We start from the raw sequence: 14,704 nt of genomic DNA on the forward strand, positions 1-14,704 counted from the left end.
GACCCAATACTATTATGGGCTACTGAACTCTTTTAGAATATTTTGCTGAGTTTACACACCTATAATATTCAAATAATGGAACTTAACAAAAAAGGGGATACACATTGATGTCCATTTTGTATCTGTGTATTCAAAGTGGTTAAGATAGATATATAGTTACATTCTCTTAATGAAGAGAGGGATTTGTTCTAATGGTGTGTGTAAATAGGATATTATGTCCACATCTTGTACAGCAATTAACCACCAGGAAGATTGTATGCAATATGTTAATTATTGGAACTGTCCTACCAATTTGGTTTAAAACTCTCTCATTGTCATTTGTTTCTCAATAAAATTATGGAAAAATATGAAATTCTACATATTTATTGTAAACATTATATGAAATATAAAACTACCAATGCCCTCTTTCATTGAAAAGATTATCAACACAATTTTAATACAATTCTCATAAATATTTTTGACTACATGAACCATATTCCAAAATTATATGTTGTAATTTGTTTCACTAGTCATGAACCGTTTCACATCTAACTCCTCTTCCCTAAATTTATGGATACAAATAGTGGTGTTAATAAATACAAATATTAGTGTAAATAGCTATTTATCTACTGTACTAGTTCAGGTAGAAGATTTAAGGTTAAATTTTTAGTTTAATAAACAAATTGTATGTTGAAAGCATATTTAGGAGTGTGCATGCAGAAAAATTAGTCTCCAAAATTAATACAAATTTTTTGTTCTTATTTATACTGCATGTGATGGTAGTTGATTACTTATCACCTCAGAGTTTTATTAATTGCTAATTTGAAAGAGTAATGTGATTTTTGCTTTACTTCCCTTTTTTTCAATGTGGTACATACATTTTTTGAATCTATAGTTCATTTTAATATTTTTATTAAATTGGGTCTGTCATTTTACCTTTAAATTTTGAATGGGAATTTTTTTTCTCTCTGTCTTCAATACTTCTGAAAATAAATTTATTTGGTTTTAAAACCGGGGTCTTTCTATATGTGTCAAGCTGGCCTTGAAATTCCTATGTAGTCCAGGCTGGCAGCTTCCCAAATGCTGGGATTCCAAGCATGCATGACCACGCCTGTATTCAAAATTTTGAAAAGTAGGACAATTTTCTGTTTTCCATGCATTTGTATGGATCATTGATTGACATCTTTTGAGTCACTTTAGATAATTTATAATTTTTATTTTATCCTTATTGTAGAGCCTAAAATAGTGTAAGTGCACATAGATGAAAGTGTGTACATAAATATATATAATGTTCAAATACGAATACATGCAGCTATTAGATGAAATAGCCTTAGAGTATTTATGTAAATGTTAACATTGGACAGCCAGATATCTCAGCAGATTAAAATGCCTGCTTATGTGATGCAGTGACCGGGGTTCAATCCCTGCCATGCAGTGCTGGCCCTCCCACCAGGGCATGATGAGGCAGCTATTGTACTGGGATTGGGACTGTGCGTGTTGGCGTGCACCTGTAATCCCAGTCCTTGAGAGGCTAAAAACAGGAAGATCACTATAAGTCTGATCTGTGTAGTGAGACCCTGTCGCCCCCTGTACTACATGCAAAAAAAAACAAAAAAAGTTAAACATCTAAACTAAAAGTAATTGAGAAGAAAACAACAATTTTGATGCCCAATTCCTAACTTAATGTAACGTGGTCATTTGGGGTCTATAGTAGTAGATGACTATTGTACTTGGAGAACGATAGCAGGTAGCGTAGTTTAATGTCATACTCTTCTAAGCATCTTGGAAATTTGAGGACCATACAAGGAGAAATGCTTTGGAGGCAGTGATGACCAGAAAAGAACAAAAGATATAGAGGCTTCGGTACAATCTCTCAGGGTCATTACATTTTCTGAACATTGAATTAGTTCTTTTTTTGCAACGTTTTCTTAATTATTGCCACAAAATCTATTGAAAATTACAATTTTAATGGAGATTTTGAATACATTTTCTTGAATTTTTAATTAACTTGTTTCATACCTCTGTCAGATTTAATCCTTTATACTGTCATCTAAAATTAATGTTTGGGTTTATATTTATTTTTCAAGCCAGAGTAACTTTAATACAAAATTATTCTTTGTTTAATTGAAATTTCATTTTTATGTGTTGTAGGTATAATTTCATTTTCCATTAAAAATGGAAATGATGATGAACCTCCAGAAGAGATTTATGAGGAATGTAAATTCCTTCATAAACTATCAATTATGTCAGAAACATCCTCCATTTTTAGTTCAGAAGACCAAGGTAAATATAACATACAGTTTCATGATTAGCATACATGAGCATTCATCATTTTTGACTTGTAAAAAGAAACATCCTTACATGCATAATACATTTGTGAATTGGTGCTGCATATACATTTGTAAAGCATTTATTGCATTACTTCAAAGTTAATATTATGTAGTTTATTTTCTGAATTTCCATTTTTAGTATCAATAGAGTATAAAACTTCAGATTAATGGTGGCCTACTATTCTGTAAGTAAGAAGTTTCTCTAATATTTCTATTATTAAAACATATAGCAAGTTTCTGATGAAGTGCTAAGGAATGAATTATTTTACTAATATAATGTGCTTTACTTATTCCAGTATAAAATATCATTTATATTGCATTCATTTATATAACAAAGAATCTAGGCACTATTGCCTTTCCTTCCTACATTTTAAAACTTTCTTTGAATGTTGTTAAACATCATAATATTTGGTATAAATCTAGAGGAAAATGTGACGATAGAGAATTGGACGTCCGTGAAAGTTTCCAGGAGAATTTGTTCTTTCATTGATCAGTAGCAAGGAACAAAGTGTTTAATAGAGAAGTTTAATAGGAGAAAATTTGTAGAAACAAAGACAAATACCAATGCAAATGCTTATTGCATGAATTTTTATTACTCAGGGTTCTTCAGAGAAATAGAATCAGTAGTGGAATTCCTGTTTCTGTATCTGTGTTTCTCTTTAGTACACATAAATACACCTATGCAACATACATGCACACACACATGAACACACACACACATGCACATGCACACACAAAGCTTTGCTTCTATTTCTGCAGAAAACCTTGAATAGTATAGTCCCCATTTTAATCTCATCGCTCTGGGTATCCTTGACTCTTATAGTCAGACAAGAAGACTGTTTGGTTGCATTACTAAAGAATATATGTGATGTTTTTCAGGTGGAGATAATACTTTGAAGCTTTTTTATTCTGATCTGTTCTCAATAATTCTACTATATGCTGTATTCATTGCAACAAAAGCAAACCTTGAGGTCATATGTAAACTCTTCTTTCCAAGATCCTTTCTCTGTGCATTCATTGTGGTTTTAAGTATTAAAAATCCCATGTAAATACTTTATTGTGAGATACCTAGTAGACAACTACATGTCATCTTAAAACTTTTTTATTTCAGTAATTTTTAATTCACTTTAATGAGAAAAGAGATAAAATAACAATAAACCAGTTTCAAAACAGGTTAGTAGGACAGTTATACCAATACATTGCATATTGTCATCATAGTATTTATTCAGAGGACAAGATGCAAACAAGGTATCTTGTCTAAACTTTGGCTTACATGCTGGCCCCACTGCCAGTGTGTGCTGAGAATGTGATTGATACTGGGCATGGTGGTGCACACCTGTAATCCCAGCATTTGGGAGGCTGAAAAACAGGAGAATCACTATGATTTCTATCTACGTAATGAGACCCTATAGACTCTGTAGGCCCTGTATCAAATACATAAAAATAAATAAACATTAAAACTTTGGCCTAATTTTTGAAAAATCACATTTAAATGTCATAAAATCCTTTAAGTTGCTTTCATAATATTTAAGGAGCAGCCCATACAAACTGAGAAGAGATTTCCTTAATAATTCTCCATCATTGTATATTTGGCAAACTTATATGCACATTTAGAGTTTCATAAGAATGAACTGGTGCCAGCAAAATAAGTAAGCAGGGAAGACAATTGAAAATAAGGAAGTAAATTTGGAGTAAGAATTCAACAGGAGTGCCTGTAGTTCTGCAAGTCACTAACTGATTGCTTTGTCAGGTCTCTCAGACTTGACAGGTTTTTTATGTGTTTTTTGGCAGTTAGAATAGCATTAGACTAGAATGGCATATAGTACAATGTAGTATTGCACAAGATCAATCCGAAATAATGCATTAGAACAGTGACATGTGGCATGACACAATATGCTTTTCAATGTCATGTAATGCTACACAATGTCATATAATACAGTGCAGTGAAACACAATTCAGTTCAAAGCAATATATACTTGGAGAAGACTTTCAAAAGAGACACTAAGAATTCCACTAGTCCAGCCCACTTACATAAGTTATTGTAGCATAACAGTTCTTGAAATCTTCTAAAAATATTAGTACGAATAGGCATTAAAATTTACTGAAACAAGAGAACATCTTAAACCATGAAGTAGTTCAATACATAATACGAAGAATATCAAAGTGAGAAACGGAAAAGATGCTGAGATAAAGAGAAATAACATGAATTTAATGCAAGTATCCTGGTTCCAGTTTCAGAGTAGAGTATGGCTTTAGACAATACCAAAAACTTAACTGTCTACTTTAATAAACTGGTGGATCCAGGTTAAAACTTCATTTTCTTGCTATGTAGTTCAAACTTGTTTTTGGCTTTCTGTAGGCTACATTACTGAAATTCTTTTTCATACTCCCCAAAGACCTGAAATGCCATTTAATTCTTTTATCCTTAGTTTAAATTTTTATGATAATTATATGTACTTTTATCAATTTTGATGTGTTGCTTTGACAATTTATGTACGAATATGTCAAATTTTGGGCAATTAAAGAAGAAATTGACTATTTCTTCATAACATTAATTCCTGACTTAGAGGTAAAACAACTTATAAAACATCTTATATTTATTTTAGTAAAATAAAAACAGCATAAATATGAGGTTTTTGGAAAGGATATATGTATGGCTTGTAGAATGTGTTTCTTTTACTGTTCACAGACTATACCAAAACTAGTTCTCTCTCTCTCTCTCTCTCTCTCTCTCTCTCTCTCTCTCTCTCTCTCTCTCTCTTCCTTCCTCCCTCTCTCTCCCTCTCTCATTTTCAGAAACATTGTCTCCTCAGATAGTTCAGGCTGAGATTGAGATTACTATGCAGCCAAAGGTGGCCTGGACCTCATAGGAGTCCTCCTGTCTCAGGTTCCTTAGTGCTTGTGAATACGGGCATGTAGCACCACCTTGCTCCACATGCCCTGAATCTTTATAGACAAATCAGTGCATGTTTTATGAATCAGTGCATGTAAAAAGAGAATCTGCTCTTTCCACAGCTCTTCAATTTTTAAATTTGGTATGGGATTCTGAAGCTTATATTAAGTACTATGTTTTTGTTGTTGCTTCCTTAATCTTTGTTTTGTTTTATTTTGCATTTTAGATGAAGATTTTAAAAATTTAAAAATGTGGTGTCATCTTGAGATAAACACCTCTCCTGGACCACCGCTAAATGTTATTGAAATTGATTGTATTGCTCTGGTAAGAGCCCAGTAAATATGTATAGATTTTGTCATTTTGCAAACTGAACATTTGTGGTACATTTTATCTCTATCAAATGACTACACTGAAATTAACCAATCATAGCATTTATATTTTATAATAAGGACCTAAATGCTTTTGTAAAGAACTTAAATGGCATTTTGATAGTGACTAACATTCTGTCTGTTTTAAGAGTTATTACAGTAAAGTGGACTTTAGCCTACATGCTACTTCTCACGTACTATATAGTAAAATCAGAACTGTACACTTTAGTATCCTGAAGTATATAAGCTGGGCTTGGTGACACATGCCTATAATTCCAGCACCTGGGAGGCTGAGGAAAGAGGATTGCTGTAAGTTCAAGACCAGCCTGGGTGACAAAGTGAGCTCAAGGCCAGCCTGAATGGCATAGTGAGAACCTGTCTTGCAAAGACAGGAAAAAGAAAAGAAAAAAAGAATTCTCCAGTATTAATTCCTGGTTTTCGTAGTAGAACTTTCACTTTGAAATATATTTGGAGCAACTTGCATATACTTGAGATTTTCAATAATAGTAACTAAAAATGCAATTTTCTTACATTATTTATGAGATGTTACTAAATTTATGTCCAAAATTATCTCAAAGTCAAATATCGAGTTTTGTCTTAAATGACACATAAAACAATATTAATTTTAAATTACTCTTGTTTTGATTATATATGAATACTTTAATGCTAGAATACAGATCTGTAAATTCTTCATAATTAAATATATATTTTAATTTTAAGTGTACATATAGATTTCTTCATAGAATTCATTATTTAAAATTTTGAACTTTGCTCCATTAAATATTAATTTAGAAAAGATTTAAAATATGTGAACTCAAGAAATATTTGGTCATATGCTTTCTGTTAAATATCCAGTGGGTCATAGGATATGGCTAGATAAAACACTGAAATGCACTCAAATATAGCTTGCAAAAGCTGAATCTTTAAAGTCAAAGTTTATTTAATATGACCATGTGGGATCATTTCTCTCAATTAAAATATGGTATTTCCGTGTCTTGGTCATTGCTATATAATAAAATATTCCTCAAAAGTTATTTTAAAATGAAACAACTTTAATTATACAACTCATTGAGACAGAAAGGGATAACTGAATTAAAATTTCAATTCTGTCTAAGGACACAGGAGAAGACATTTTTAAGAAATGGATCTTACAGAAATTGGAAATGTGAGATATTACCTCAGAAAAAGAACATAATTTTCTTATTGTTTATAGGTTTAAAATAGATATAGAAATAAATTGAAATTTGGAAGAGGAACTAGCAAACACAAGTGCAATTCTACAATCATGTGTAAACATCTTTTGGATTTTCTTTTTAAATGGTACATAAAGTGATTTTCCCCCCTGGAACAATTATAACCCCTTTGGGAAAATACTAACTTAAATTGAAATTTTTGTAGCTTTAAACAAAGAATGGTGAAGATTGTCATGCAGGTTTCAGAAACACATCAGAATACTTTATGCAGCTATTTAAAAAGATTGATCAAAAAGTGAAAAGGAGTTACCACCTGTCTCTTTTAGTGAGCCAATTCTAATGTGTTTTCTTTTTTCAAGTTAAAACTTATATTAACCCTTCATGAATATATCACTTTTGTTAATAATGTAGTTGCTAGCTTGCTCCCTTGTGACTATAGGAAGACTTGCTGCTTTAATTAAATATTCACATTCAACTGTGGCTAGTGGAAAATCCATGAAGGACATTAGTGACAGGGACAGTATTGTTCAGTCATTAGCTACTTATACCTTGGTGAAAACTAATTCCCTATTTAAATTTCTGACAAAAATACCCTGTAGAGATGATATGACTTTTTCATACAATCCCATCAAGTAAAACCTTAGAATTTATTGAAGACATTTTCTTTGTACTTTCAGAAATCTTATAATTTTTTCCTCATCTACATATTGTTCTATAATATTTTCAATTGCATTTTCAACTTTGCCAAATCTTTTGGGAAATGATTTACTAAAACCTTATATCTTCAGATATGGCAATGGAACATTAAGCATAGTAATCCACTTCTGATTTCCTTTGCATTTCAGCTTTTATTGCATTCAACCCAATTTCCATAATTTTCTCAAATAAAATAAGGTGATCAGAATTTTTATAAAATGAAGTTCTCATGATAAAAAATTATATTACAAGCACTCAATTTAGTTTTTTCCTTTGGCAGCTTGCAGACACCAGATTATATTCTTTTTTTTTTTTTTTTTTTTTTTTTTTGGTGGAACCAGGGATTGAACTCAGCAGATTATATTCTTAAAAAATAATTGTAAACAGTTATTATTTTGAAGATATAATAATTCCCCAAAGATGTTCTCCACTTTGAAGTTTGATTGCTAATAAGGTGTTAAGAACTGATTAGATAATAAGCTTTGGATATCTACTGTTTCTCAGCCCTTTTCTCTCAGGCTTTTGCCCTCTCTGCCTCTTGACCTGCATGATTTAAGTGGAATTCCCCTGCCACCTCCCTCTGCTGTGATGTTTTTACTTGCCACAGAGTCAGAACAGTGGACCCAGCTGACTATGATTAGAAATGTCTAATAATGAAGCAAAGTAATTATTTCTTCTTCTATGATGTTTTTCTCAGGTACTTGGTCACAATGATGAAAACATGATTTAATGGTCTAGTTTTCATTGGTGTAAATTATTTAGAATTTATTTTGGAAATTTTAGTATGTAATATATTCTATTTCAGTTTACTCACCTTCAAAAATATCCTTCATGCCATATATTTTGGCAGTGAGAAAATGAGGAAAAACAATTGTCTTTCCTCTAACATTGATTATCTCCAGTAAATGTATTCTGAAAATAAAACTTAAGAGTATGAACAAAGCCTTATCTGCCTTGTTTTAAATCAGTTCTAAATTTATTGTGACACTTGCATGACCATTTCCTGACTTGACTTTTTCATTGTATCCTGAACTTTCAATTAATTTCACTATATCAGTAGTGGTGAAACAAAACATTTGTCAAACAGAAGCATGGTTATAAATAATATTAATCCAGCTAATGTAAAATCCATTAGTTCCAACTGTTTAAAACACATTTTCAGAGCTTTACATTCCATGAGTTCAAAACTGTACACATTCTCCTGTATTTAAAATCAAGGTATAGCCTCATTTACTTAGTAAGTGGAAAATATCTAAAGGCAAAATATACTGAAATATATGACATATGAGCTTAGCAGCACTGTACATTATAGAACGTTAGCTCTTGAACATAAGGACACATGCCTGATTAGGAGACAACTGCTGCCATTCACTGCTACTGTCCAGCACTGCTAGAGATTGTCTTACCACATATTGCTTGCCCAGAAAAAGATTAAAATTTAAAATTTAACATATGGCTTCTGCTAAATATATATCACCTTCATCTCATTTTAAAGTCAAAATGTTTCAACTTATGGACCATTTGCATTTTGAGATGACAAATTTTAAATGTTTTCCTATTTCCTTCATACTTTTTATATTTCTTTGTAAAAGCATATATCATGAAAGTTGTAGATAAGGTTGACATTTTTCTTCATGAAATGTTGAAGTAGTAGAATTAGCATTTGCACTTTTACTTTTCCTGAGAAATTAGGAGAGGTTGCCTAGCAAGATTTTTTTTATCTTGAAATTATTTCTTGACTCATTTAAGTTAAATAGAAAATTTGATTATAATTTAACATTATTTCAATTACTATTGCAAGTATATGTATATTAGTTTCCTGTTGTTATAAAACACTAGACAACTGCCCCTGAAGGCAAAGAGGGTTAGTGTGTCTAGCAGTTTTAAAAGTTCCAGTCCATGATTGACTGTCTCCAAGGAAGAAAGATCATGGTGGATGAGTATAGCAGAAAAAAAAAAAAAACTACTTGTCTAAGAGTAGTCAGGAATTAGAGAGAGAAAAGGGAGGAGCGAGGAAAAAATGAGTGTACCCTTTCTGGTGATGCTCCTAGTGATCTCACTCTTTAACCCAGCTCTGCCCACTACCAGCACATTTAACTCTGAACACATAAATGAATTAATCTTCTGATGACTTTAACACCTGCGTGATTTAATCATTTTCCTAATATCTTGCTCTGAACGTATGACAAATTTGGGTGGCATTTTAGGTTTAAGCCATAACATTCCACTCCTGGCCCCCAGAGGACTCATCTCCATCTCATTATGTAGAATGCACTCCATTTACCTCTATGAGTTATCAAAGTCTTAGTAGTTTTCACACTGTTGAAATGTCTTAAGTTCAAAATCTTTGTGATGCAAGGAGCATAGTCTCTGTAGCTGTGAATCTCTGCACAAATTTTTAAAATAAGTTAAATACTTTTAACATACAACAAGGGCTAGTGATATAGCTCAGCCACATAAGAACCTGCCTGGCAAATGCAAGATCTTTAGATACTGAGGTCCATGCTGGTACAAAAAAAAAAAAATCCATGTAACAATATAGGATAAATATGTTCATTCCAAAAGAAGGATCCAAAGTACTTAGGAAAAAGCAAGACTAGAAATAGGCAGGGAAAGCATAAATCCCATAGCTACAAGTCCAGGGCCAGGAAAATATAGTGAGAAGATGGAATCACTAGAGGCTTGGGCAGCCTTCCTCTCTATGGGTTGCAGTTGACCTGGTATGACTCTGGAGCTGGCTCTATTTGCTGCCTATGGCTTTTCTCAGTAGCCCTTTCACAGTGTAAGCACACCCAACTTCTTGGGTTTAGCACAGTAGCTTTGGTTTTACTTTCACAGATTTAGGGATCACCCTCTCAAGAGTATATAGCCTGACCTCCCAGACCTCTCTTTGAAGTTTGGGTGAAACTCTATGACTCTTCTCTCAACATTAATTTCTATATTAGTCAGACATGAAATAATTTGAGTTCAATACAAAATTACACAGAAAAAGCTGTAGAATATTATTTTAATTAATTCACATACAAAATTCTGTGGAGATTAAAATTTTGATAACATCTCCCATTAACCTATTTTATACTCTTATTTGTCAAATTGAAAGCATTTCTTGCCTCCACAGGAATATAATATTATATTATATATGATGAAGTATGTAATAATCTTCCTTAACTTACGATATCATACTTATAATATTTATAATATTTGCCTTTAATATCTAGATAAACTGCCAAAATATTTCTTATTTATTATTTCTTAGCAAGTTCTTATACTAGTTGATACATTGTGTCAACTTGAGAAGCTGCTCTGTTCTATGTGCTGCTCTCCCTGGGAGCTAGCCAACTATAGACTGAAAGCTCCACAAATGTGAGCTAAATAAGCCTTTAATTCCTTAATTTTAGGTATTGTGTATTTCATCACTGCAATGAGTAAAAAGTAACTGAGACAGAATTTGGTACCATTAGTGGAGTTGTTTCTGTGACTATACCTGGCCATTTGGATTACGAGCTTTTGGGAATGTCTTATGGGAAGAGAGATAGATGTTGCCCACTAGGGAAGAGCTGGAATGCCTTTGAATTTTCTTATCAGAGATTCTGATCAGAGCTCAGAAGACCAGAATGCTAATAGAAAGCCTGCCTGTAAAGACCACACTTGGGAGGTTTCTGCTGGCAAAAAGGACTTATTTGGTTGTTGGACTATGGATGATTTGTGCTATGGCTTGACAGAAAGTTTGTCTGCATTTTGCTCCTGTCCAGAGACTTAAAAAAAATGTGTTTGGCTGTTGCAGGGTCTCACTATGCAGCTGAGACTCATGGTGATCATCCTGCTTTCAGTCTCCCCAGCAATGGGATTACAGGCATGTGCCACTACATCCAGACTCTGGCCAGTTTAGCCTGTTCTGTTGGTAGGGCTGGCATTGCATGTGGTGCCAGGGATTGAACCACAAACCCTGTGCTTTGCCTAAGCTTGCCTTAACAGGTGCTTTAGTCTGCTGACCTATCTCTCTGGCCCTGTTCAGAGACTACCTGAGAGTGAGATGAAGTGCATTAGACTAGTTAATCTTGAAAAGAAATCTCAAGGCAGTTAAATGCTGAGACAGTGGCATGGCTATGTTGGGGGCTTTAATCAGATATATGTTGAGAGTCAAGAGCAAAGAGGCCAGAATGATGATATAAAATGTGAGTTTGGCCAGAAAGGAAGCACAAGGAAGGCTGTGGACTGCAAAGAAAAAGCTGAGATCTCCATTGCTTGGGAGGAACAACAGAATAGAAAATATATCCTGAGGGCATCACAGGAGGCGGCAGGTCCTTGGCCCTTGCAGTCTCAGAAATGCAAGTGGAAGGACTTTGCATTGAAGAGAAAGCTGCAAAGTCCCATGTTCCAAAATGGAGACAGCGGCCACATCAGGTTCCAGAATGATGCCAGCATAGAGAATTTGTTGCTCAGAATCAGGTTCAGAGTGCTCAACAACCCAGTCACTCAGCCCCTACAGTCAAGAAAAAAAGGCTAGTTACTGATCCAGCTGGTAGCAGATCTTGGCGTATCCATGTGGTGTTGGTTTTAGGTGCATTCAGAGTGAGGCATTCTGAAGTTAAGAAGGATTCCACCTAGATTTCAGACTGCCTGGGAAGCCAGGCAATGTGAGCTTGCTAGGGCAGTGTGTAAAGGTGTGAGTGAGAAGCCTGTTTAGTGGAAACCCCAGAAATTTGGAAAATTCAGGAATGTGGGTATTTGCGCTTCTGGATTTTGTACTTGCTTTGTTCCCAATGCTTTGTATCCTAGAGATTCTACCCTTTAGAAGGGTAATATTTTTCTTCTGCCATTGAATTTTTTTTTGTATTTAAGACAGTGTGTACAGGGTGTATGTACAGGGTCTCAGTTTGTAAATCAGACTCGTAGTGATCCTCCTGTTCACAGCCTCCTGAGTGCTGGGATTACAGGTGTGAGCCATGACTCCCAGTCTCAATTGACATCTCAGCGCACCCCTGGGGCAGGGCTGGCACAACAGTCCAGGGGATCAAACTTCCAGCCCCTGCATCTGCCTAAGCAGGCACTTTAATCCGCTGAGCTATTTGGCTGGCCCTTGCCATTGAATATTGGAGGTATTTAGCTTTTCGTTTATATAGGGGTTCATAGCAAAGAGTTTACCTTAGATCTTGGAGGAGACTTGGGATTTAGACTTTTCAGCAATACTAAAACTGTTAAGAATTTGGCAACTGTTAGAGTTGGACTAAAATGCTTTTTGCATAAAGGAATGTGCATGATTCTTTGAAGGGGTGCCCAGGGTCTAACTGTAATGGTTCTTTTTTCTTTCATGGCTCTAATGTAATACAGCGTTTAAGTTGTAAAATGTTAATAAGCATGTCTATGTACCTGGAAATTGTTTTAAGGAAATATCTGGTTGCCAGGATTCTTAGTTTGTAAACATCCCCATCTTGCACAATAGGATGGCATGGACATTATGTGAGTTGTACACCAGCAACCCCAGGGTAGCTTGTTTACAATGTAAAGAGGGGAGAGAGGCTGGCTCAAAGCTGCAGCTGCTGCCCTTCCCTTTGCTCTTGGCTGGGTTCTGCTGCCATGACCTGCTTCTCTAAGCCATGTGCCACTCTGCCTGGGAGACAGTATGGACTGAAACCTCCACCTCCAGTGGGCTAAATAAGCCTTTCCTTCCTTAATTCTGGGTGTTGGGTGTTTTGTCCCAGCAGTGAGTCAAAAGTAACTAAGCTAGTTCTTAATTGACTTTGCCTAATGTCTACAAAATTAAAATTCAGGAATGATTATGAAATTTTACTTAAACTGACAGTGGAATCAAGGCCATGATCTAAAGTGAAACTGGCTGCACATTATTTAAGTTTCCAAAACAAGAGCAAGGGAGGTTCTACTCTCCAAATCAGGATTTGCCAGAAGGAAAAATTCTTTATATTCTCTTTGTCCCTTATGTCTACCACTTTCTCTATGTTTCCTTTATCCTTTCCTATCTGGCCTCCTTAATTTTTACACTGAAGTTGCCTGTTCTAGCTAAGCATTGTGCTCTCAAAGCTGATTCCTGTACTAATTTGTGCTCAATAACATTCAGGCCAGCAATTACTCTGAGGAGAATTACAGTATAAACTCTCCAAGAGGTTTTAACTTAAATTCTTAGCAAGAGTTTTGGCTTTTATTTACAGACTATCTATCCAGTTACAGAGCATTATTTTGCCACTCCTTGTTCATAATTACTGATATTACTGTTATTGTTAGGTACAATGTTACTTAATGTGATTGCTTGTATTATGAAAATAGGGACTAAGTTACTTATTTTTCCAAAGCCACAGTGAAATTCAAGTGCAATTTCATTTTGTCCTCAGTAAATTCAGTCAGATTCAGTTACTTCTCAGTCAGACCAGTTTGTTCTCCTTTATTCTCATTGAGACCATAATGATGTCAGTTGAGAAGTAGAGGGAAACTATATGATTAGTGATGAAGGACATTAGGTACTTACCATATTTTTTTAATGTCTTTGGTACAGGGTCTCACTATGCAGCTCAGATTCATAGTGATCCTCTTGTTTTCAGCCTAGTCAGCACTGGAATTAGAGTGGTGGACCACCACACCTAGTGTCAGTGCCTGGCTCAGCAAGGGGCGGGTGTGGCATGTGGTCACATCTTTTTTATTACTGCAAGTTTTCAGTATTTAATAATTACATTCATTATGGGGAGTTGGGACACATAAATATCATATTTTAATTCTCTTCATTTCTGACTGCTCTTCCCATTCTTTCCCTCCACCTGGTGCTCAAATGTTGCGTTTTTTCATGTATTTATTTGTAATTTATATCTCCTCATTTATGAATTATATACTCATCTCAGATGCCCATTTTTGGATTGGTTCTTTGAATTTTGGAGGCCTGATTTTTTTTAATTCTTTGTATGTTTGAGATAGGAGTTATTTGTCTGAAGTACATACAGCTATATTTTTTTTCCCAATTAGTAGGTCTTCTTTTTACTCTCTTGATGATTCTTTTGACTTGCAGAAACTTTTCAAGAAGGTGAGATCCAAATTGTTAATTATGATACTGCACTGAGATAAAGGAATAAAATAAGGGGCATGACTTCAGTAGATATAGTGGTCTTTTTAGGATAAAAGGAGGAGTGGCAGTGTTCTATGTGTCTCTGCCTCTGTCTCTCTATCTCTGTCTGTCTGTCTGTCTGTCTGTCTGTCTGTCTGTCTATCTGTCTGCCTGTCTCTCTCTCTCTCTCTCTCTCT

General features: G+C 34.5%; 1 protein-coding gene across 1 annotated transcript in view; it reads left to right on the forward strand.

Annotated features, from left to right (window-relative positions):
• Positions 1-14,704, forward strand: part of Cfap47 (cilia and flagella associated protein 47) — a 529,200-nt gene that overhangs the window by 346,080 nt on the left and 168,416 nt on the right. The window contains exons 52-53 of the mRNA XM_023707817.1: positions 2,179-2,262; positions 5,429-5,526. Coding sequence (XP_023563585.1) covers positions 2,179-2,262; positions 5,429-5,526 — 182 coding nt within the window. The remainder of the gene's footprint in view (positions 1-2,178; positions 2,263-5,428; positions 5,527-14,704) is intronic.

Source organism: Octodon degus, unplaced genomic scaffold, assembly GCF_000260255.1.
Source record: "Octodon degus isolate 3935 unplaced genomic scaffold, OctDeg1.0 scaffold00313, whole genome shotgun sequence".
NCBI lineage: Eukaryota > Metazoa > Chordata > Mammalia > Rodentia > Octodontidae > Octodon > Octodon degus.